This window comes from Betta splendens, chromosome 1 (assembly GCF_900634795.4).
Source record: "Betta splendens chromosome 1, fBetSpl5.4, whole genome shotgun sequence".
NCBI lineage: Eukaryota > Metazoa > Chordata > Actinopteri > Anabantiformes > Osphronemidae > Betta > Betta splendens.
Window position 1 is genome coordinate 9,442,057 of NC_040881.3, and position 23,551 is coordinate 9,465,607.

The 23,551-nt window shown below is 44.3% G+C and overlaps 1 protein-coding gene across 13 annotated transcripts in view; it reads left to right on the plus strand.

The window, feature by feature from the left end:
* Positions 1 to 24: 24 nt before the first annotated feature.
* The window catches only part of grin2bb (glutamate receptor, ionotropic, N-methyl D-aspartate 2B, genome duplicate b), a 66,462-nt gene continuing 42,935 nt past the window's right edge, over positions 25 to 23,551 (plus strand). For 2 of the 13 annotated variants that reach the window (XM_055508505.1, XM_055508534.1), the window contains exons 1-5: positions 173 to 296; positions 818 to 1,606; positions 2,683 to 2,821; positions 5,094 to 5,765; positions 16,913 to 17,590. In XM_055508505.1, the coding sequence (XP_055364480.1) occupies positions 5,757 to 5,765; positions 16,913 to 17,590 (687 nt within the window). In that variant the 5' untranslated portion in view covers positions 173 to 296; positions 818 to 1,606; positions 2,683 to 2,821; positions 5,094 to 5,756. Of the gene's footprint in view, positions 138 to 172; positions 297 to 817; positions 1,607 to 2,682; positions 2,822 to 5,093; positions 5,766 to 16,912; positions 17,591 to 23,551 lie in introns of those variants that run through there. The other 11 variants (XM_055508524.1, XM_041072513.2, XM_055508519.1 and 8 more) reach the window with 11 other exon arrangements.

The following is a 23,551-nucleotide window of genomic DNA, read 5'->3' on the forward strand; positions in this document are numbered from 1 at the left end:
TTTATTTTAGTTTTTTATGCATGTGCAATGATCAGAGTAAGGACAGGAGCAGCCGTTGGACCCACTTCACGGAGGTTCTGGTTCTGACGGCACGTGTCCCGCTTCAACGTCAAACCACAGCGCGCCTTTACGTCCAGGTACTGACCCCAGCGCGAACTTGGCCCTCGCTAAACTACGCGAGACTACGCTAAACTAAGCTAAGCTAAGCTAAAACAAGCTAAGCCAAGTTGGCCGCTTGCTAACGTTTTCAGTCACATTGGGGGTTTCCACGGCGCTGCTACCGCGACTCAAACGGGGTAAGTTACGTTTGTGTTGGTAACGGACGTGACCTCCAGCACCACCGCCCACAAACGGTCGTTTAAGCTCATTTTGTCTACTTTTCTTTTTGTCTACTTCTGTTTGGGCAGTGTGTGTGTGTGTGCGCGCGCGCGCACGTGCTTACCTGAGAGGTGGGTCTGAAGGAAGCGTTCAGGGGCCACAACCATACTATACAATTGTATTGATAGCTAACGTTTACTTTACTGTAGTACACTGTAGTTTAGTTTGTAGTGGACTTTTGGTGGGTCATTTGGGTTTGTTTTACATTACACTGATAACTACAGGGTAATTAATCTCGTAGTTTCCAGTGTTTTCACTCGAAGGCACTTTGTAACAGTAGAGGGAGCCATTGCATTCTTTATACGTTCCTTGACAATTGTTGCAACAGCTCTTGTTTACTACATCTCTCTAATTCACAACCCTATAGAAGGACCCGACTCCACACACTCTTCATCCCTGTCTCTCTCTCCTCTCTCTCTCTCTCTCTCTCTCTCTCCAGAAGATGGGGACGTGAGCAGGCGGGCGGGCGAGCGAGTGCAGTTTGAGTTGCGCTCCGCGCTCAACGCCAGCCAGAGGTGTGTTTTCGACTCCACGCTCCGTATCCGTGGGTAGCAGCACCCCGCCGCGCGGCCAGACTCAGTGCCATGTCTAACAGCTGTGTTGCCAAAGGGTTCCAGCTCAGCTGAGGAGAAGGCTGCGTTGAGGAGGACTGAAGATAAGAGAAGACTTGACCAGTTGCAGAGAGAGGGGGGATATAACTGACCTCCCCCCCCCTCGCCTCACTTAACAGAGCAAAAACGGAAGGCTTTGGAGTATTCAATTTTTTCTTTCGCTTTATATTTTTCTTATTCCTCATCGCGGTGCTGGGAGGTGCTTCATCTTTTCATATAGTCTCTCTTTCTGTCATTTGCCTCCTCATTTATTTCTCCATTTACCTGGTGTATAATTTTCTCTACTTATGAGAACAGAGAAAGAAGGAAGGAGTTTTTATTCTTTTTCTCCCTTCTTTCTACCTCTCCTCTCCTCCCTCCCCTCCTTTCACCAAACCACATTATACCTGTCAGCCCCCCCCCCCCCCCCCATTTCATCTCTAACTCCTGCCATCGTCTCCCATCACATGCCTTTCTCGGTTAAGTCTGATGTTTTATTAACTTGGATGAATTTCTTCAAAGACAACTAAAAACTACTCATGAATGACTCTTTTTTCCCCCTTCTCCTTCTCTTTTGGTCCCTCCACACCCATTTTCTTTGCATCACACTCTTGCGGGATTCTTAAATGTTACTCTAGGTAGGTTAACTATTGTTTAGTGTCTGTCTATCTATCTGTCTGTGTGTATTTGTGTGTGCTTTACGTATACATAAAACACACATCAACAGACACATGCACTCGCACACTAAACTGTGCCTGGGAGAACAGTTGTCAGTGAGCCTCATCCGCCTCCTCATCTGTCCCCACCGTGCTCATTTTTAATTGTTGTCTTTGAGAAATCTTTATATCTGTCCACGTGTCATTTCCCATTTTCCCCTTCAATAAAGATCTCGTCGTGCAACCTGTTGTAAGGGGGAGATAAATGATAAAGATAAATGTAGGTTTAGTCTGGAAGGAGCTTAATATCTTCTCAAGGCACTTGTGTCATTTTGTTTTTAGTGCTGCACTCTCGGTCATTAGGTGTTTATCCCATTTTACGCTTGATTTGTGCTTATTCTCACTCTGCCCGTCCACCAGTATCTGTTTATGCCACTTCTTGTACACCCCCCGCCCCCAACGAACGCACAGCTCTAGATCTAACCCATATTCACTCCTCATCGTGTTCAGGATGGATTTCTAGAGCTACAGTGCTTGTAGTTTTCTCCTCTTCTGGGTTCCTTCGGACAGAAATGGCCGTGTTCTTACCCGGGGCTCTCTCCCTCACACTTGTCTTCATTGTCATCTGCGATCAGGCGTAAGAGAGACCGCATGGCATTAGTTGGATTAAGTGGCGATGCCTCGCTGTGAATTCGAGGCGCACTAGACAGTGCACGATCATGTCGTAGATAGAGACAGACTGATAGACATATAAAAAAAAATAATCTCTCTACTCTGTATCCCATTCCATTGTTCCCGTTCTTCTTTCCTCTGTCACATTTCCTCCTTTCTTCACATTGTATTTGAGGCTCCGTCGTCTGCGTCTCACTGCCACACCTTTTTGGAAGCATCACCACTGCTAGTCGACTACTAAGTTTGTAGCTTGTGTATCCATGGACTGAGGTTACCTCTGCACTCAGCCTTAGGGTGAACAGTAGCGTAGACCCAAGCTACTTTAGTATTTTTTCTCGCTCTCTTATGGACTTGGCTTAATTAATAACTCTTCCTTGGTTGTTCAGAAAGTGGGATGTCACCATGAAGGAATATGAAGGACCGCTCTTTTTGCTCTGTCTTTGCCTTTGTGTCTCAACTCTGCTCCTGTGTAAAACATCTCCACTACAGTCTATAAATTATGTGTTACAGAAAAGAGTTGTTTAGGTGAGTAGTGCATTAATATAGCACTCACTTCTTTTTCGCAACCAATTGTCTGCACATGCATGAACAGTAGGTGTGCGCGCTGGACTAGAGTGTCGAATTGAGCAAGAAACTGCATCTGTTTGTGTGTACATGTATTCGAATGTCTGCATGGTCCTGATGGAAGCACATTCTGCATGAAACGCAATCAGCAATTATTACAGTTTATTGCACAGGGCATTTTTCAAAATGATTCCACAAAATTTGCTTGCGCTCAGACGTGTTCCGCCCTGCGACTAACTAGTTGTTTATCAGGCCGTGCATTTGATCTTTGTTTTTCTAGAATCTGCTCTTTTCTTTCAACATTGGTGATTTTGAGCATGAGCGCTTTGTCACTCAAGCACATCTACTGATCGAATTACGTCCATGCAACTCGCAAACCAGCTGTGCTAGGCTCTTTATTACGCAAACGACTACATCACACTGCAGACGACATGTCAGGCTGCGTGTCACAGAATGCATCAGATATTGCTAAGTGACCTAATAACGTGTTTAGCTTTTCCCCATTTGTGAAGCTGAGGAATATAGAATGTGACAAAACAAGAATAAGCTGAAATCTGACTCCAGAGCACTATAAACCCAGCTCATATAGCTTGCCTGTGCTAATATTGCTCTAACTAATGTGATTCCAATCATTGCTTGAATAAATACTTAAATATTCACCATTAATGGAATACAACGGTGGGGCCAGGCCCTGAAAGTTTTATCTTGATTTAAAGAGAGCATCTCTAAGCCCAAACACTTTAAATGATTTAGGACATCTTCTAAAGTATTGGTGTGATGTTGCCACACTGCACGCACACAGGAGTTAGAAATTAAAAGGCTTAAAAGGACGTGTGCACCTCCTGGGTATCAGCCTAATGAAGGATTTATGTTCATAAGAGGAGTCGTTAAGACAGTGTTGAGATTGCTGCTGTGTCTGAATGCAGACCAGGATGTAAAAGGAAAATGGTTCAACTTCGAACTATTCGATTGAAAACCATTATTAGGAATGAAGCTCAGCTTCTGAAAGAAGAATATAAAATAAGCATTAGGCGACTTTCATTAAAATATAATACATTTGATAATGAAATAAAGTAAATTCTTCATACAGTTGTTTATAAAATGTGACTTGGGGGGTGATGACCCAGCTCCAGTGAAGCCTTCATGTGCTGTTATCCCAGATTCATGTGAATCAATACCTCTTGGTCGTAGGTCTTCTGTGATCCTCATTGTAAGGGTTGGATCACATGAAATGATGTGGCATGTGAAAAGTTTACTGACACTGTTTGAGTGGCAAGGTTGTTCATGACATCTAGCTGACATTACTTTTTCCACATCATTCATAAGGATGTCTAAAATGTTTGGTACAGTACAGACATGACGGGATAAAGATAAAGATAATAATGACCTTAAAGGTAAAAACCTGTTAAATAGAAGATATTGAAACAACCCATATACATATGTTTTATTTCAGATATACTGTATTATTCTACATGAGTCAAGAAGTGAGACTTTAATATTACTGCACAAGTCAGAGATAATTGGACTTTGAAGGAGTCATGGAGAAAGATGGATTTTTGTAAATAAATTTTGTTGAATGAATAATTTATTAGACTGCCAGACAGGATTAGAATTCCACACATGCAGATTTCCTCTGACGCTCGCATATGCCTGCACTATGCACTGAACGCCCTCAATATACACAGATAAACATATTATAGTGAATATGATATGGCGGTGAAGGAACCACATCTCTAGAAAACCCTAACCCTAGAGTAAAGTACTGAGCTGAACCCCAATCCCCCCCCGATTATTTAAGAAACTGCTAAATGTGTAAAACAGACAAAGATGAACACCAGTTGCAGTCCGAAGTGGCGTCAAATGGCTTTTTACAAGGCAAGGTCAAAACGGCCAGGGGAAGCTGGAACCAGAACTGTTCAGTATGTTAAAATGATTAACTAATAATCAAGCAGTTGCCTGATGGTTCCAGGTCTAGTGGACGTGTGACTTGCAACGGGTCAGGAGCCCGAGTTTGACAGAAACTGAATTTGAGATACAAATTTAAATAGAAATTAGCTTTGACAACATCACATGGGTATTGAACTGATATGAACTCACTGATTGCAGTAAAAGGGGACATGCAGACACAGTGGCTTAACTGAGTTGAGTCCTGAACTCAAAGACGATTGACATGTGCACAGTGACACCTCCTCGTGGCCGTCTGACCGTGTCCTTCTCCTCTTCTCCCCTTCAGACTGAGGAACAGTGCAGCACAGAGCGGACCGAAAGCCAACGATCATGGTTGTCTAAATCACGGCGAGGAGTGAAGGAAAAGCCAAAGAAGAAGGACGGGTGGGAAGACGAAGAGGAGCGCTCGCACGCATACTCTGTAGCTCGTCTTCTCATCTCCACAGCAACCGCGTTCACACACTCGCAGACTTCTGGGAGGAGACCTTGGCGAGCTGCATCCACGGCGTTGGAGGAAAGGGAAAGAGAAGCGGATGGAAAGCAGCAAATTAAATACCGGCCCTTCATCAGCCTCCATCCATCATCTTTAGTTTGTTTTACTGGCTTGATGGTCAGCATCTAAAGTCAGCTAGACTCTGCGTTAGAGGCTTCATCAGGCGGAGCTTTTCATGCACTACAACTTGATTTAACACTTATTACACATTTTGCACACATCCGTTCACGTTGATGCCTCCACTCTGATCGCCCCCCCCCCCCTCACCCACTGTCACACACCTTCTTCGCTCGACCCAAGACGGCTCACCCTCGCCCTGCAAGGCCTCCCTCAGTCCTCCGTGCGTGACTTCATCTGTCTACCATCACCACATCCGAGGCTATGAGAGGAGGAGTCGAATCCCAGATCACTCCATCATGCCAGTTCTGAAGAGCAGAGAGGAGATCCGGGCTGGCAATGTTCAAGGTAGGCCAGTGATTTTGGTAATTGGATTGTCTTTCTGACCTTTCCCCCAAACATCCACTCTGATTCCTTGCTGAGGCGAATCCAATCATTTTACTCTGTAACATATCAGAATTTAGTACAAATTTCATCGTTACCTCGAGGTCAAGCCTTCAGATTGCTTTAATGTCCAAATGTGTTCTTTGTTCATTTTACATTTGACAATTATTTCAAATAATGATGCCTAATACCGACAATGAACCACTTAATCGTTCCATCTCCACGGTGTCAAGCTATTTAAATAATTTCCTGTGTTCTGTTGCAGCATAAAATCTGTGCTTTGTTTGCATGTTACATTGATCCTAATTTGACTGGATAAACTGTTCTCTTGATAATGTCAGGTCATGTAAGGTGGAAATAATGGCTCTTAAGATGTTTCATGTTGAATATTAGATAGTATCAAAGCTGCTTCTTGGATTAATCGCCCATGTGAATGGCTGCGATGTTTGTTTTATTATAATGGTCCTTGGTCTGGTCTCGTTTCCCATTATATGATCACAGCATATTGTGGGAATCCAGGCTCTTCTCTGTGATCTGTGTGGGAATGGTTTTTAGCTTCATTTGAATTTTTGTTTTGCTTTGGTCATTTTTTATTTTGCTCTTATTTTGAGCATGATCAAGGGAAGACAGCAACGAAAAGGACAACAGGATGAAGGAAAACATTGACAGCGCAAAAGAAGAAAGAGCAAATTGTCTTTTTGTTGCCATGCATTGTTTCCCGCAGTGCTTTGTGAGGGAGCCTAGTGTTGAGTTAAAGGATAACGAGGCAGTAGCTTCAATAAGCCCATCAAAACGACCAGTCGTGCTGCCTCACAAGGGAAAACTGGTCTAGACAATAGTACAGTAAGTGTGTAAAGCCTGAGCGAGAAGCAGAAACCTGTGTTAGTGCTGAGCTCGCGCTCCTTTCAGAAGCCGCTCCAGGAGGCAAACTGATAAAAGGCACATTTAAAAGTTGGACTTGAGCAAAGACGATGTGAAGATAATGTGAAAACAGCCCGAAAAGGAGAATTCACGCGTGGCATTTCTGAGCACAGTACGAACCTTAAAGCTCCAGGACCAAGCTACTATCAGTTAAATAGCTGGAACTTTTGCCGACATGTGAGCAAATAGTTTTAAAACGGAAACTGAGCAAAGTCCCGTTTTCAGTAAGAGCGGCCAGTGGAGCAGCTCCAGGCTTGGTCTCATGGTGGCGTCGCGGATTAGATTCTTGGCTGGATGTTCCTTCATGTTGAGACTAGTTCATAACCACAACTCCATCTTTTCCAGCGCACATGGGCCCACCGGACCCAAGATGCCTGTTCCGTCCTCCAACAACAGCTCGTACTCTTAACAAACCCATTGTACTGTCCCCACTTATACAGACATGCTGTATTGACACTACACTCTCGCTTTCAAATCCTTCCCCACACGATTTCAAACAAACTTTGCCAAGAGTTGAGCGTTAGCTCGCGCCGCAGGCTTGAGATGGCTGCGTGTAAACTGTGTTTCTAGGGCAGATTTCCCACCCAAAACAAAAAACGGGGGAGAGAAGAAGCCAGGAGTTGGGGCGTGGCAGACATCAAATCCAGAGGGAGCTTGTCTGGCAGCGGCTGAGCCAGGAACTTTGTAGACAGATGCCGCTCAGGCCTGGGGGCGTGCGGCTGCAGGTTTTAGTTTTTGGAGCGCGCGGCTGAAAAGGGGGGAGCTGATCGGTGGACCGTGAACGCACCGGCCACCGAGACGCTGACGCCGGGACTCGCAGGCAGCCGGGCTGAGCCACTTTTGGACGCGGGCCTCATGTGGCCAGCTTTGCAAATGTTGATTGAGTCGTTGAAGGATTACAGGTGCTGAGCAGCCTGGTGTTTGTTGTTTAGCTGGAGCCAGAAAGAGAGACGCGCTAAGTAGATACCACCCAAGCATTTTGACAGTAGAGAGAGACGGCACGGTGTTTAAACTGTAGAGATTTGCTAAAATGCTCTGATTCATAGAGCGGTGTCATGTTTTCACTGGTAAAAATCAGTCTAGCAGGGCATTCAACGTTACTATGTTTGAGTTTGGAATATTAAAACAAGGCTTTAATGAGGTGATGATACTTGTGAGAATTACCTAATTTAGCACATGCGGTCTTAAATGAGGCTATTGGTGTCATAATTATTTGTTTAGCACGGTTTGCTGGTTGTTAATGATGATCCGCGTTATTACCAGGAAGGAACTCGAGGTGCTTTTTCTGTTTCTCGTCTCCTTTACCTCAGTCAAGCTTGGACTAGCTAAGAATAGAGAAAAGCAGGCCCGGTACCGTGATGGCGCCTCTTCCCACGTTGCTCCGTTGCTGCTCTGTTACTGAAGTCAGCGGGCGCCCGACCAGCTTTTGTTGATAGCAATTTGTGCTGGCTCTGAAGCGCAATACAAACTGCACCTATTGCTATAAAAGTAATTTTCTTTTTCATCGATGTACTAGAATCAGGAATTGAGCCGCAGATAATGTCTCGCGCTCCCTGCGTGTCATTAATAACATGATCAGAACATCTGACACGTGCAGGAATTTCATCATGAGCTGTCACTTTTGCCTTTTGAAGCCCCAGACTGGGAAGAGTCAGGATCTATTCATATAATCTTTTACTCCCCACTCCTCTCCTGCTCTCTCTCTCTCTCTCTCTCTCTCTCTCTCTCTCTCTCTCACACACACACACACACACACACACACACACACACACACACACACACACACACACACACACACACACACACACACACACACACACAGCTTACATATGAGTGTATGAGTGAGAGACGAGAGGAAGTTATGGAGGAGCTGAATGGGACTAAATATTATTTGTTGATGGTGTCCTCATAAGGCGCACAAGAACAGACGTCAGAAGTCCCGGGGAATCATGTCACGCAGCTGGGTTTGTTATGACAGGACAAAAAGATGATGGTGATGTTATCAGAGGGGAAGAGGGGAATGATGAAAGAAATATATTTGATATCATCTGAAAAACAAAGCGGTCCAAGTAGTGCTGCTTATCAGCGAACTCAGGTTTATATCAGTATTTATTCAGTCATATAAACCAAGCCATGACTAAGAAAAGGTGACAGGTTCCAGATTTATTTCACTTAATTTCAATTTTAATTTTACCTTCAAAATCTACTAAAGGCGTTTCTCTGCTCACTGGGTGTTTCACAACTTTTTAGCAGCACCATTAGCAGGTGGAGACTGTGAGACATCCCCAGGGGCTGTTTGCTAACGTGCCGCTTAGTGTCGATGAATCTGTCTTCATTTGACCCCCAGCGGGGGCAACTTGTCAATTAATTAGCTGTGATTTGAGACTGGGAGTGTGTCTGGAGAGCAGACAGCTGTAGAGGTGAGAATGAACTAGGCCTTCAGACCTGCACATGATGTAATAACACAAGCTGAGCCAGGGCGTCTGCAGTTGTCACTTCATCTAATTGATTTTTATTGTGTACGTGTTTAGAAGCAATCCTAAGCCCCTTTGTAATAAGACCTATTATACTTCATATAAATATATGAAATATATATATAGCTATTTTAACAATGTTTTCTCAATTGTGTATGCAAATCAAATGGAACTAGTTTTATTCATCTTTGTATACACAGTCACTCAGTTCAGTGTGTTTTGTTTTTTCATAAACATCCATGAGTCAGTGAGACAAAGGTGAGGCTTGGAAATGGAGGACAGAGATAAAGAGGCGGCCACGTGTCTGCAGCTTTGTTGCCACAGTTGGTTGGAGGGGCGCATGTGCATCAGGTCCCTGTGACTGCATCTTCAAATAAAAGGAGCTTAGGTCATTAGAAATCCTGACTGGCATTTATGCTACTTTCTGACATTTTGATTTGACAGACTAAATCTAATTTTCATGATGCGATGCTCCTCTTTGCAAGACATCAAAGCTCTTTGCATAAGTATATTTCTATGCATATTGCTAAAACAACACAGAATGATACCTTTGACAATAAGGAACAGCAATGTGCAGTACAAGCACCCAAACCTCACAAATGGGATCAATGTATTTCAAAATGCATTTTCAAACAGCATGAGGCGAGAGGCACGCGAATGAAGAGTGGTCCACTCAGACTTAATTGAAAGCCTCGCAGCCGAGAATGATTAACTGCAACGACTTTGTAAAGTTGTAATGTTAATGAATGAGGTGGTCAGTGGTTTCACGCAGTAATCGGCGACACTCTGAAGCGCAAGGGATCAGGATCAGGTGTTTGGGTTTGATGTTGGCCCAGTTCTGCAGATCTGCAGTCGGGGTGAAGAGAAATATAAATAGAAATGTAATTATTAATAATTAATGCTTCATGCTGCCACATTACCTGTCACACCTTTTTCTAACAGCTGTGCCGATCGCGGTAGTGTTTGTTTGTCCTACCAATGTTGCAGGAGAGTGCAAACGTGCAGAGCTACAAAGATGCAACCGAAGCCAAATAATGTTTGTGAATTTAAAGCTCAAGCATTAATCTTACGCTCACCACAGAATAGCTACTAGAATGTTTCCATGGGGTTTCAGCTGTTGCACGAAACAGGCTTTTACATGTACACTAACAGCAGTTAGTACAAATACAATCACCTGTCGTTAAGCTACCTGATATCTTTTTTTTCAGAGAGACCTGACCTAGACATTTTTATTGTGACTATAATGTAAAAGAATCTTTTATATGTGCTATAGGACACAAAATAGTCTTTGCTTTATATTAGTAGTGGTCATGTATTGCATTTACACAGCACTTGCTGTAATTTGGTGAGGCAGACAGGGCTCGCTTACAGGCAGTGCTGCTACAGGGGTGTTCTGGTAAAAGACAATAGGCCACTTAGACGAATTATAGGACCTGTTTGGATTGTCATTACAACTGCTCCTGTGGGTCTGCCGGTAGCACCACAGGCTTGAGATCAGAACCCCACGAGCGTTGTGGATCTCTAATGCTCCAGTCCTTGCCACAAGTGAGGTAGCATTCATCACATTGGCTGTGAATGTGAACAGAAGATTCCACTGCAACGGTTTTCAAAAAAAAAAAGCGCTGAAAGAACCCGAGAAAATAAGCCATTGACTGTGGCTGAAAGAGGTGTGTGACCATGCTGCTTCACACAAAATGGAGTAATACGGTATATTGTATCACAGTGAGCAATAATAGTCTGCAGAAAAGAAAAACACGACCTGGAAACTGTGTAACTATGAACTGCCCCGTCTGCAGAAAATTATGTTCCTATGCAACTAAATGTGGACTTTAAATATGTTTTTGTGTTACACATAATAATATAATAGCTATGTTGTTTTGCAGTATGTTTATTGGCTTAATGAAGAGCTTCATTTGTTAGGAAAGCGATTTGCAAGATGGTGGTTCTAGACATATTTTTACCCTCATCTTAACTGGGTGCTTAGTCTTTTAGTGGCACGCTGAACCAAAACAAGAAAATAAATAGGAAACTATCACACACCAAAAGAAGATCCTTCCTCTTTTAAAGCTGGCCTTGTGGCATTCAACATAAAGAGGGACTACACTATTTTCATCAACTCAAAAATAGAAGATTGAAAAGAACTCTAGAGAGGAAAATAATCACAATCTTTATGTTCACAGGGAAGGGGGGTGGCTGTCAGCCTGGTGGCTACACTGCTGGCTATTAATTGGGTTGCAACAACATTTTAGTAGCTTTGTTCAGACAAGGTCGTATTTACAAGTAAGGGGCCGTGTAAAGCAGCAGTGGTCCAGGCCCTCTGATGCTGCAGTGCCCCCCGTGCAGCTGTACAGAGTTACACGTCACTTTGCTGCTAAATTAAGTTCAGAGCAGGCGTTCTAACCTCAGTGGAATAAATGGCTCCAGTGAGGTAATGAAGACCCCGGGGGATAAATGGATCCTGCCACAGCCGTGTACGTCCCCGGGTCTATGTCCTGTGGTGTGTATGCATGCACTGCACTGGTATGATCGTGTTTGTGTGTGTGTGGGGGGGGAGCATCTCAGCCAGTTTATTTGCCCCCGATGAAGAGACTGTGTAATGTTGTTCGGAGGGCTGTGACAGCTCCAGTACGACAGCAAAGATCCGTAGTGTCTCAAGTGCAATTAGCAGGGAGAGGATTCTTGACCAAATTAAAGTGCACTCAGTGAAACGTATAAGTCCCTCTTCAGTAACCGTGCTTTTCCTGTCACTCTGGCCATGGCGACACACACAGATTATTTAACAGACTGCCTCAGAGGAATAATCAAACACCTGCTAATAAAGAATGCATGGTAGACTTTATGCTCTTCTGACTATGTATTATTCTTGTTTGTACAGTTTTCCTAATTGAACCAAAATATTTGCATATTCCTCCCTTTTCTCTCACCCTCCCTCATCCCACCCACTGTTACCCAAAGGTCCTAAAATATCCGAATGACTCAAGGATAAGGCCCTTTTTAGTCTGCATTTTTGTCCTCGTCAATAAATCCCATATAGGAGCCAAAACCAACAGTGGCGTGATCCAAGTACCTAACTATTATTGTCTGCGTAAACAATGCCTGATGTAGTTCATCGCTTGGTGCAATAGACACGTCATTGCATTTTGATGAAAATAGTCACCACACTTCATTTCTAGTCTATCCCACAATAACATCATCGTGCAACAAATCATCCTTTAAGTTATTAAATCTGTTGGGCAGTAAACTAATTTGTATATTTTAAAACAAGCTACTTTGGACTGGTTGACTTGATTAAGGTTAGACTTTGCTGTTAGTCACATAGTGCATGCCAATAGAGCCATTTGCCCCTTTTTTATTAAAGCGATACTTCACCACTAAAAAGCAAGATGTGTTGTAAATATTTTACATTTTATCAGCAGAAATTGACAACAACATTTAACATTGATAGTTTATGTCCAGAGAAAACAGGGAAAATGCAAATAATGTGTTGTGGTTGAAAATGGTCATATTTTACAACACCCAGAATGCATTTCGCTCTGACGAATCACCTGAGCTGCAGTGATTGGACCTACCTGTCATTTAGCTCCGCCCCCCTCTCAGCCTGGCCTTTGCTGGGGCAGGTTCAGAAAAACTAGGAAGCACTAGTTGAAGTCTGTGAGCACGTGGCAAAAAGTCCTCTGAGATGTTTCAGAGGACTTTTGCAGAGGAATAAATGATCATTTCTCTGCATAGAAAATATGCAGGAATCTGATTGTCTCTTCATTCTTAAATATTACCTGCCATCGTTTGGGTCAACCCCCCATTGAAAACCGAGGAAGTTTTCCTTTAAGGTTCTGACCTTCGTGACACTTTAGTGTAGCGTCATTATATTCAGCTCACACTGACAGATGACTTTCAAAGAGTGAATTGAATAATTACAGGGGATGTAAACAGAACTTGTGTTGGCTTCCACCGCTCCTGCAGGGGAGTCATTATATCCGCATGGTGTCTGATTACCTGCCTGAACACAACCGTGTCACAGTGCTCTGACTCACAGATCAGAATAAATGTCATTCATCTTAGACGACGCCAGCGTTTCGCTGTGTGCAGACCGAACTGCCCTCCAATTTGAAAGCTTTACTGTTATTAAAGCGGTCTGCACAGCAGCAGCATTGTTTTATTCTGCAAGAGCCAAGCAGAGGGGGGCAAGTTCACTTTATACTGTAGCAGTTCCTCAATCTTCCTCAATCTTTGATCTTACAAAATCATCAAGTTTGTAGATTTTTCCTTGTCTCGTGACTTTGAGAGTCTAAAATTCAGCGTCATTTAGGATCATTTACATGTACCAGCATCAGAACAGGTTGGATGACTTAATAGAAAACCGCTCAACCACTCTCACGTTAAGAAAAGTCAGTAGGTTTCTGAATTATTGACGTATTTGAGTTAAAATAAATAGAAATGTCAAGCGTTGCCACCTTCTTATGCAGCTCTCCAGGGAATTTACTGGGATTTTTCCTTTTCATCAGGTTAAACTGATGCATGTATTTATTAAAGCAACGACAGCTTTTGTAATGTATAAATCCACAGCGTTTATAAGGTTTGTGATTATTTATGAGTCATTTGTGATGTAAAGTGTGTCTCAGTGGAACTGACAAAAGTACCGGTCCTACCTGCAACTGACCACCTACTCTATGTAAATGGGCTCCTTAATAGACATGCCTGTCAACTTATGTTATCCCCAATGCCTTTCAAATGCTACGCTGTGCAGCCCACCACACCGAGTCTCCGGGGATATAGTAAAGCCTGATAATGATGGCCTACGTGTGTTTTAAATAGCGTGGCAGATTCAGGTTTAACGTCTCCTCGCCTGCGGCTCGGGGCCTCTGCAGCGTCAAATCAGCCACGGGGGGATAAGTCAAAGCCGTTGTCGTCTCGATCGATCACGTTGAAGCGTTATTGGTGGATAGAAAAAACCCGCGGGTGTGAGTGTGGAGGTCTCCACCAGGTCCAGTTATTCCCATGGTGGCTTATGCCGTTTCATCGAGCGCTGCCATCAGTGCTGTTTGTAGACGTTACCAGTGATACGACCAACGCTGGAGCCTCATTGTCATGATCTCAGCTCTGACATATGGACATGAATATGACGCCTGTGTGTATGTGGGGGGGGGTTGCTGATGAAAGCCACATACGAGTGAGGAGGCCTCTGCAAACACAAATTAGCGCTGCGTGCATGTGGGTGCTGTGTGTAGCCATCCATCGCCACCTAGCCCTGCGCTGCATATGTTACTGTAATTGCTGCGTAAGTGCTGTCATGGCCACACAGCAGCACGTACGTTTAGATGTCACCTCGGATTGGCTGACACGCCGTGGCGGACGCCCGGCTTTTGTTCTACTACAGCGAGTAAACCATCCACTCCCCGCGGCCGCTCCATTTAAATGTTATTAATCAGGGACTGCTAATAACAGTGGCGACTGTTGTATAAAGGTGTGATTAGTCCAAACGTCACGGCAGCCCCTGCTCGCTCGCCCGCCTCACTAAACGCTGCCACCATGCCGTTACTTGTGTTTTATTGCCTGTAGCTCTTTGAGAGATTTATTTTTAATGTGCGGCGCGCTGGCTCGTCCCCGTCCGCGGCGGTGCGTTCACTTCCTGCGCGTCCATGGGCGCGTTTATTTGACATCACAAGTGTTTTTGTCGGTGAGTTGATGGAGCAGCATGCGTCAGTTCAGGTTAAAGTGAACTGGGTATTAGTGGGAGCGGGGTGCTGCATGGATGGGTACGAGCTGCGCGTCCCCCTGTCCATCAGGACGTTATGTAGGGGCATAGTTGGACTGTTACTATGGAAACCAAGCACTGCTCTTATACAGAGACGCACATACGATAAGACTTTGCCTTCCTGTGCTCTGGCACTGACTTACACGCTGGCGTCATCTATTAAGTTTTCCTCTCCGTCAATTCATTCAATGCAGAGTTCTTACTTTTTCCACTGTAGATTGAGTTTTCTTGATTCCTCCTTTACAGCTCATCCCATCCTCGGCCCTCCTTTATTATCATGTCCTCTTTGTCTTCCTCTACTCAAGTGTGGCCCCTCTACACCTCCCTCCCTCCCTCCTCTGGTTTTCTTATTGCTGTTCCTTCCTCCACCTCCATCTCTTTTGTGTATGTCTCTATTTATTCTCTCGCTTGCCCCACTCTTCTCTCTCTTCTTCTGCTGCCTTCCTCCCACTCGCTTCCTCCTCCTCCTCTCTCTCTCTCTCTCTCTCTCACTCTCTCCCTCACTCTCTCCTTTTCTCTGTAGTGTCCTCGTGGAGATTTCAGCTCGTTTACAATTACCCTGTGCACCTGCAATTAAGCCTGACAAACCTCTGGTAATTAGACCTTTTACACAAACTGTTTGTTTCTCTGATCTTCAGCTCGGCGTAGCCTCCTCTCTCTCTCTCTCTCTGCCCTGTTCCACAGATTGCTTTCTGTTGCGTTCTGCCTCTGTCAGATTTTGCCTCTCCACACAACTTCTACTCTTCTCACCTATTTTTCTTTGGACCTTTGTTTTTGGTGCTGACTGGATTAGCTCAACAGCGCCCGGGGTGCCTGATAAATAAAAGATTAGTAAAGGTGTGAGTGTGAGCGAAGAATAGGAACAAGTCATTTGCTCTGCCCTTCATTTATCCCTCAGCTTCCCTGTGCTTAATTTAGAATATGAGCATGAACATCTTCTCATTTAGATCCCTTTTTCCTGATTCTTTATCTATGCTGAAAATATGCCCAAAATTGTTCTTCTGGGACACACACACACAAACACACACACACACACACACACACACACACACACACACACACACACACACACACACACACACACACACACACACGCACACACAGAGCCACAATTTTCACATCAGGCTATGACTAATTGTGTTTCTCGCTGCCTGTCACGTCCCTTTGCTTGCATCCTTCACTCCGCCTCTTTGTTTCTCTCTTCTTTACATTCTACTCCGCCGCTCTGTGTATGGCTAGCACTGTAGAGGAGCAGGTCTTAATAGCACTAATAACATATTCTACAGCTGACTTCAGAGGGTTGCGGAGGGATCTCGGAGGGTTGGTGTAGCAACTGGAAGAAAACTGCTTTGGAGGCTAAAGGGAAGAAGCAGAGGAAGCAGGGCGGGAGACTGAGCAGAGAGACAGAAGCGTGGAGGGAGATGCTCAGTCGAGAGCGGGCCTAGTGTGTAATGGTCACTTAGCCTGGCAGCGAGTCCATGAAGCCGTGAGACTGTCAATCTGTCAAAATACAGCCACTGTTGTTCTGACTCCCTCAAACGCACGGCCGCTCCCACATTCGCGCACAAACTCCCTCCGCCGTTGCTCCTCCGTCTTTCATGTGTGCCACAGGGTCCCTCCAAGGAAGTCACAGCACGGTATAATGGATGTGGCGTTGTCACTTGATGCTGTATGAGAGCTTACAGACCCCTCTGTCTCAGTGTTTGGTTTGATGCACAGCTATGTGGGTCAGCAATTAAAGGCACCACGGAACCCAAGGTTTCTATTAAAGTTTGATGAATCAAGCCAAATTGTTTTCAGTTGTTTTCATAGCATTGAAATCAATACACAGTATGTGCATGACAGTTGTTTCAATCCAAAATGTTCTTTTGGATTCTTTGAATTTTCACTTCATGTCAGATTAAACTACCGTTTTCATGTTAAAGTTGCACTTCTCACCTCCTTCTCATTGTCTTTTCCTCCAGGGACGGCATTCACACTCCTCCACAATGCTTGTCAGCCTACGCCCCTCTCCCTCCAGTCGTCAGGACAAACACCTCATCTCCCCCTCGTCCTCTCCTCATTGCCATCCTTCTCCTCCAGACCAGTCCCCTCGTCGTTGTCCTCCACTTCGACTGGCGCTCCCATTCCTCTCCTCGCTGCTGCTCCTCTCCATACTCCTCCTGCCTGTTGGCGAGTCACGCAGAGGAGGTCCAGGTACAGGACCAGGAGGTGCCCCAGGGGGACATGGAGGCCAGAGGGGAGGCAACACCCAAAGGGGTGTTGTCATTCCTCCTCAGTACTCTCCAGGCTCACAGCCTCTTCCGCCAATCAATCCCAAACTGATCAGCTCACTCAGCATCGCTGTGATTCTGGTGGGCAACTCTAGTGAAGTAGCCCTTGGGGCTGGACTTGAGAAAGAAGACTTCCTCCACATCCCTTACCCCCCTAAGGTCGAGGTGGTCACTATGAATGAGACTGACCCTAAGAGTATCATCAATCAGATCTGCACACAGATGACGCGGAACTCTCTTCAAGGTGTTGTGTTCGGTGACGACACGGATCAGGAGGCCATCGCTCAGATCCTGGACTTCATCTCTGCGCAGACGCACATCCCCATCCTAGGCATCAGGGGAGGGTCGTCCATGGTCATGGCAGCCAAGGTAAGGAATCTGTGTTACACGTCAGTGGCTGATTTTTCACTGAGTATTGCGAAGAGAAATTATTCAGATGGTATGTTTCAATGGGTTAAAAGATACTTTCCACTGAAAATGTAACTGGGCGCAGCCTTGTTTCAGCTGCTCCACAATCACCCTCAAGTATCTGGAAGGTCATGTCAACCAGACCTATTGTTCAGAAGCTTTATACATAATGTGAAATCATTGATTTGTTTTTTAATGCCAAATCCATTAATAAGACATCATGCTTGTTTATTATGCAGATTTTTGGAGGTATTTGATTTAGGATCAATAGGAAACAATGAGAGTTTTCCTTTCTCATGTGTTTTCAAGATGCATCAACCTCTCACCACAAAGGTGCGTCTAATTCAAATCGAGCCTCCCTGATCGATTGTGCTGTTAATTGACCTCTTCTGCGAGCGTGACGTCACACTGAAGCTTGTAGCGCTCAACTCTGAAAGGTCTCATAGTGTGAAACAACAGGGCAGGCAGCAAATCAAAAACAAGCTCTGCGGGATCGGGATATATGAGCTTTACACAAACCCCGGCTGCATGAGGAGAATCTATAATCCAGAGCTGAACAATAGCTTTGAAATGCACCCTTAAATAACATTGTGTTAATAGGCTTAGCACTGTTAAAGTCCCACAAAGAAGAATAACACAAACCAGCCTGTGTATTGATGCATCCCTGCAGGACCTCCTTGGTCAGGGGCAATACAGAGCTGTTGTCATTTCATGCATTGTTAGGCTTTTAAATTTCTGTTTCATTTAGTCGTGCTGATATTTGATCATGACTGACTATGATAGATGTTAAAATATGTTTTACAACAAAATCTGCAACTCAAATTAAATATCAAATGGTTCACCACAAAGTTTTAGAGCTCCTTTCAGTTAAATATGGAGTAAAAACGAGGATAAAGGCACTCTGTCTTCCCATCCTGTTGTTCCTGTCCCACTTAGTGGTTCTCCCGAGCCCCCTCCTCTGATGCCGCCTGCACCATGTATCTCATTACGCTTGCTTGCTGGACACAAGGGGATAATGGCTCGTCTCTGTGCGGCCCCGTTTGCAATTATGACCAATCCAAAAAGTCAAGACAATTAAGAAACTAACTGCACCGCAACAAAATTGCTCCATGTGGCAAACGTGGGGTTTAGTAGCTTTCACAGCTGCTGCCGAGTGGGATCAACAACAACAATGTTTGGATAAATCAGACCTGTTGTCAGGTTGAACATGGGGCTCAACCCTAAAATTAATAACACAAAGGTTATGAAGGTTTAATTTGTATGGAGACAGCTTCCTCTTGTCAGATCCTAGACCTTTAAAATCATTTAGTTTCTTTCTTGCCCTCCCTGAGATGCTGCGGCAGCCGCCTTTGATTGATGGTCCTGTTTGCCGTGCGTTTAACCCTTAAAAGCCCAACAGATGCAAAATACTATTTGTATGTCAGTCCCATGTTCTTTGACAGCACACTGTAGGTACTGTGTGGGGACATGATCGCCTGTCTCTCAAAGCAAAGGCAATAGTTCATTTGAGGTTTGTCTGTTTTTAACTTAGTATAACTACTGAATTATACAACTAGTGGACAGATTTTGATTGTATTTCTTTAAAATCTACAGTAGATGTTATCTTTCAGATGACACCATGCTCTGTAATACAATTAGGGTATAGGGTAATACAAAAAGGGCCTTTTACTTACACATAATACCAGTATTAATTCATATTGCATATTGCATATTCATATTATTGAATTTTTTTTCATATTGATGATTTAATATAAGATAAAATAGTTGTGCATTGTAAATTTCATCATCGTAGAACTAAAAATGAAAATCATAAATGTCGTAAAGGGGTTTATGTATGAAAAGTAATATATCACACAAGACCAGAGTGGGGCTGGGAAAAGAGAGGCAAACAATAGTGGAGTAATTGTGTAGCAGTAGCAAGAAGGAGAACAAGACAATAAATAAGAAGCAGAGAGGGTTGAAGGTTATGAACTAACTGGGCTTGTGTGGGTGTGAAGGAGGAGGATTTCACTCAACATGTAATCACCACATTTTACAGCTGACAGAGACACAGAGGCCACAAACAGCGACTGACGAGAGGGAAAAATAAAAGTCTAGGAGACATAAAAACTCTGTGGAAGTGGAGCGTGTTAGTGAAAGTGTGTGTGTGCGTGTGTGGGGAGACTATCTCATTAGAGGCATCTTTGGATGTTTAACACAGTTTTTGAGGAGATCGCTGTTTTTCATTCACTTGGCTCGTTCTTAAATCCTAATTCTTCCTCTGTTACACACGCACGCGCACAAACACGCATAATGAGAACAAGGGATGCGTGTGGTGGATACGGTCGGCATGGCAACTAGCTGCTTATATATTTCTGTCTAAGCACTGTATAAAAAGCTGAGGGAGTGAGAAAAGTGATCATTACTGACGAAAGCAGTGTGAGGGACGTGAGCGATAGTGCCCCAGTCATTGGGGTTTCCGGTGGTGAGAGAAAGACAGAAGGATGAAACAAGAAGCCGGTTTTAAAGCATTAACATCACCAAACCGTCACTAAAAGTAGAAATTTATTAAATCTGTGAAGTGCTCTCAAAAAAGCAGCATCATCACTTGTCAAGCTTCAAATCGAGCCATGACCTTTAACTGATCAGAAAAGGTTAATTACTCCTTTTTGAAGGTTACGTTTTGTAGCTTCCTAGTTATTTAATTTGATGAGGACTAAGTAGAGCAGCCTGTGACGCTAACACGACTAGATTCACATTATCTTCAGCGAGATCAGATCATCGATCTGGAACCAGGTCTTTTCTGTAGTCAATGTGCCTCAATCAACCGATCATTTGTCTGTGTAACGATTCGCCTCCCTGCTGGATTCCAAAACTCGCCTTTCACTGATGACTGATGCGTGTGTTCACTTCAGACTGACTGCGCTGTTTGACGGAGTACAGTTAACGACTCCGGGTCGCAGTTAGAAGGTGTTCAGCGTGGCCGCTGCAGAGCAGCATTAAACTAAATCAGAGATTTTGCTCATCGAGGGCAAGTACAGGAAAATGGAAAAAGCTCAGATAAGGGAACCGGCTTTTGTGTTTTAAACACTGCTCTTGGTCAATAACAAATTCCGAGGAGAGAAAAAAGGTTTGGTGAGATGTTTGTTACAGCGTCGGGGCTTGTTAAACCTCTGGTGGACAATAGAGATAGATTCTGCTGCATAGAAGAGGAGAGTGAGGTGTTGTCGATTCAACGGTAAAAGCTGTGTGGGAAATCTGAAACGTGGAGGCAGTTGTGTGTGCAAATGCTTGTGTGCGTTATCCCTTGAAAGGGTGAGTGAGTGATTTTTCCATCTGTAACTCAATCGTTTTCAGTCCATTTCTTATCAGGTCACGGTCACGTCTAATCCACTGAGCTCCACGTTCTCGTGTGCTGCTTTACCTCCCGCCTCTGTTCGGGGAAAACCACTTGACTTCTCTAAACCTGGTCACTGAGCAGTTAGGTTCCATGTAAAACAAAAAACAAAAGAACAGCAATGAACATGTGTGTTTATGGTGTATGAACCATACTATTCCACATGCATCTTAGCCTCAGTGGAGATGGAGGTTTCACTGGCTTAACAGCTTGGAGCTCGTCTCGCTATATTTTCCCTTCCAGTATTCTGTTATAATGAATCAGTGACAGATGCAGGTATAGGCCCATTATGCAGCAAACGACTACTCGCACGGTTCCTTCTCGCCCTTAATTCACTCCCTGCACGTGTTGGTATTGGCATAACAAGACCACAGAGTTGGCCCTGGCACACACTCAACCCTGGCTCTGGAGACTAATGAGGGCTTCCAACTATATTGTTAGGTCTCAAGCTGTGTGCGTGCATGCTTTTGTGCACATGTGCGTGGATCTGTACTGCAGAGCATGCTGGTCTTCAATGATAATGGCCCCCTTTGCCTGTGTTTGGGGAGATTACAGCCATTGTTTCCAGTGCAAACAAGCTACCTAGAGGCACGCGGGGTGTGAAGACATTCGTCATAAATGGTGTGCTCTCCTTAAAGTGGATTTTTTTCCCCAGCATTTTGTTTTTTTCCCATTTACCAGTGTCTGCTAGTATTTTAACCTTACACACAGCTTCAAGTTTTTTAATAAAAATCTCTCGTGGGGCGAAAGACTATCTGTCAGGTGGTCAATAGTAAAACTCTGGATGAATGGATTGCGGTGCTGTGGTTCTCTTGTGGTGTGTCTTGTAGAACTGAAAAGAAAGGAACACAAGAAGAAAAACTGCCATTGTGTCTTTTGTGGGAAAAAAGTGCTTTCACTATAGAGACATAGTTCTCTGTCGATGAAAACTGATTCACCACCGCTTGATTGATTACTACAATTATACACCCTCTATATCTTTAAATAGGTGCCTTTGTTTCAAACTGTATGAGCAGACGTGACCAAGGAATTTAATAATGTCGCCGACCTGTTTGCCCATCGAGTAGCTGTGCAGCGACACAAGGATCTCTGCTAATCTGTTGCAGGTGGCGTGATTGTTTTAGCCAGGGGGGCACTCTGTCTTCCCATCCTGTTGTTCCTGTCCCACTTAGTGGTTCTCCCGAGCCCCCTCCTCTGATGCCGCCTGCACCATGTATCTCATTACGCTTGCTTGCTGGACACAAGGGGATAATGGCTCGTCTCTGTGCGGCCCCGTTTGCAATTATGACCAATCCAAAAAGTCAAGACAATTAAGAAACTAACTGCACCGCAACAAAATTGCTCCATGTGGCAAACGTGGGGTTTAGTAGCTTTCACAGCTGCTGCCGAGTGGGATCAACAACAACAATGTTTGGATAAATCAGACCTGTTGTCAGGTTGAACATGGGGCTAAACCCTAAAATTAATAACACAAAGGTTATGAAGGTTTAATTTGTATGGAGACAGCTTCCTCTTGTCAGATCCTAGACCTTTGAAATCATTTAGTTTCTTTCTTGCCCTCCCTGAGATGCTGCGGCAGCCGCCTTTGATTGATGGTCCTGTTTGCCGTGCGTTTAACCCTTAAAAGCCCAACAGATGCAAAATACTATTTGTATGTCAGTCCCATGTTCTTTGACAGCACACTGTAGGTACTGTGTGGGGACATGATCGCCTGTCTCTCAAAGCTAAATTCAAGAGAGTTCACTCTAATGTCTGATGTCATGAACAACAAGGCCCGAAGCTGCTCCTCTGTCAGGCGAAGGAAAACCAGGTCTGTGCAAACTGGGACGATGTCTGAGGTAAGTTTAAGTTTGTAGAGTAGAAGCCCAACTGTGTTTCCTAAAATATCCATTGAAATACTACTAATTTCCCCCAGACAATACATTCTTGGACGTTTTAAAGTGAAGGATAGGGAACTGAATTGAATAGGAATGACATTGAGCAGAAGGTTTATGATGACCAGTTTAGTTCATGTCTTGAAGCTGAATAGTCAAACTAGGCCATTGATTTTACCTGTGCTCATTATTACCTAGACAGTTTTTCTGCTCACACAGAAAACTGCTCGCTGGCTGGGAAATATTTCATGTGAGCAGCGGTTGTTCTCAGGGCATCCCCAGATGAGACCGATTACAATTTTCTACACACACACACACACACACACACACACACACACACACACACACACACACACACACACACACACACACACACACACACACACACACACACACACCCAAGGTCAAAGGCTGTGTCAGGTTTACATTCTCCCCACTCATCTTTTCGTTCCTTTCCCACGTCTGTCACACCACCCACTGTCTCTGAAAGCTCTCCCACCCTCATGGGCCCATGAATTCAGCCCCTGCTCACACGTTGAGTCACTTTGTCCTGATCAATCTAAAAATTTTAATTGTGCCCTTCAAAAGCTTCCTTCCCTCCTCTCGCCCCGTTCCTCTGCGTTTTCCTGCTCCCTCCTTGCCTTTCTCTCCGTATAATGAGTTTGTTTTATC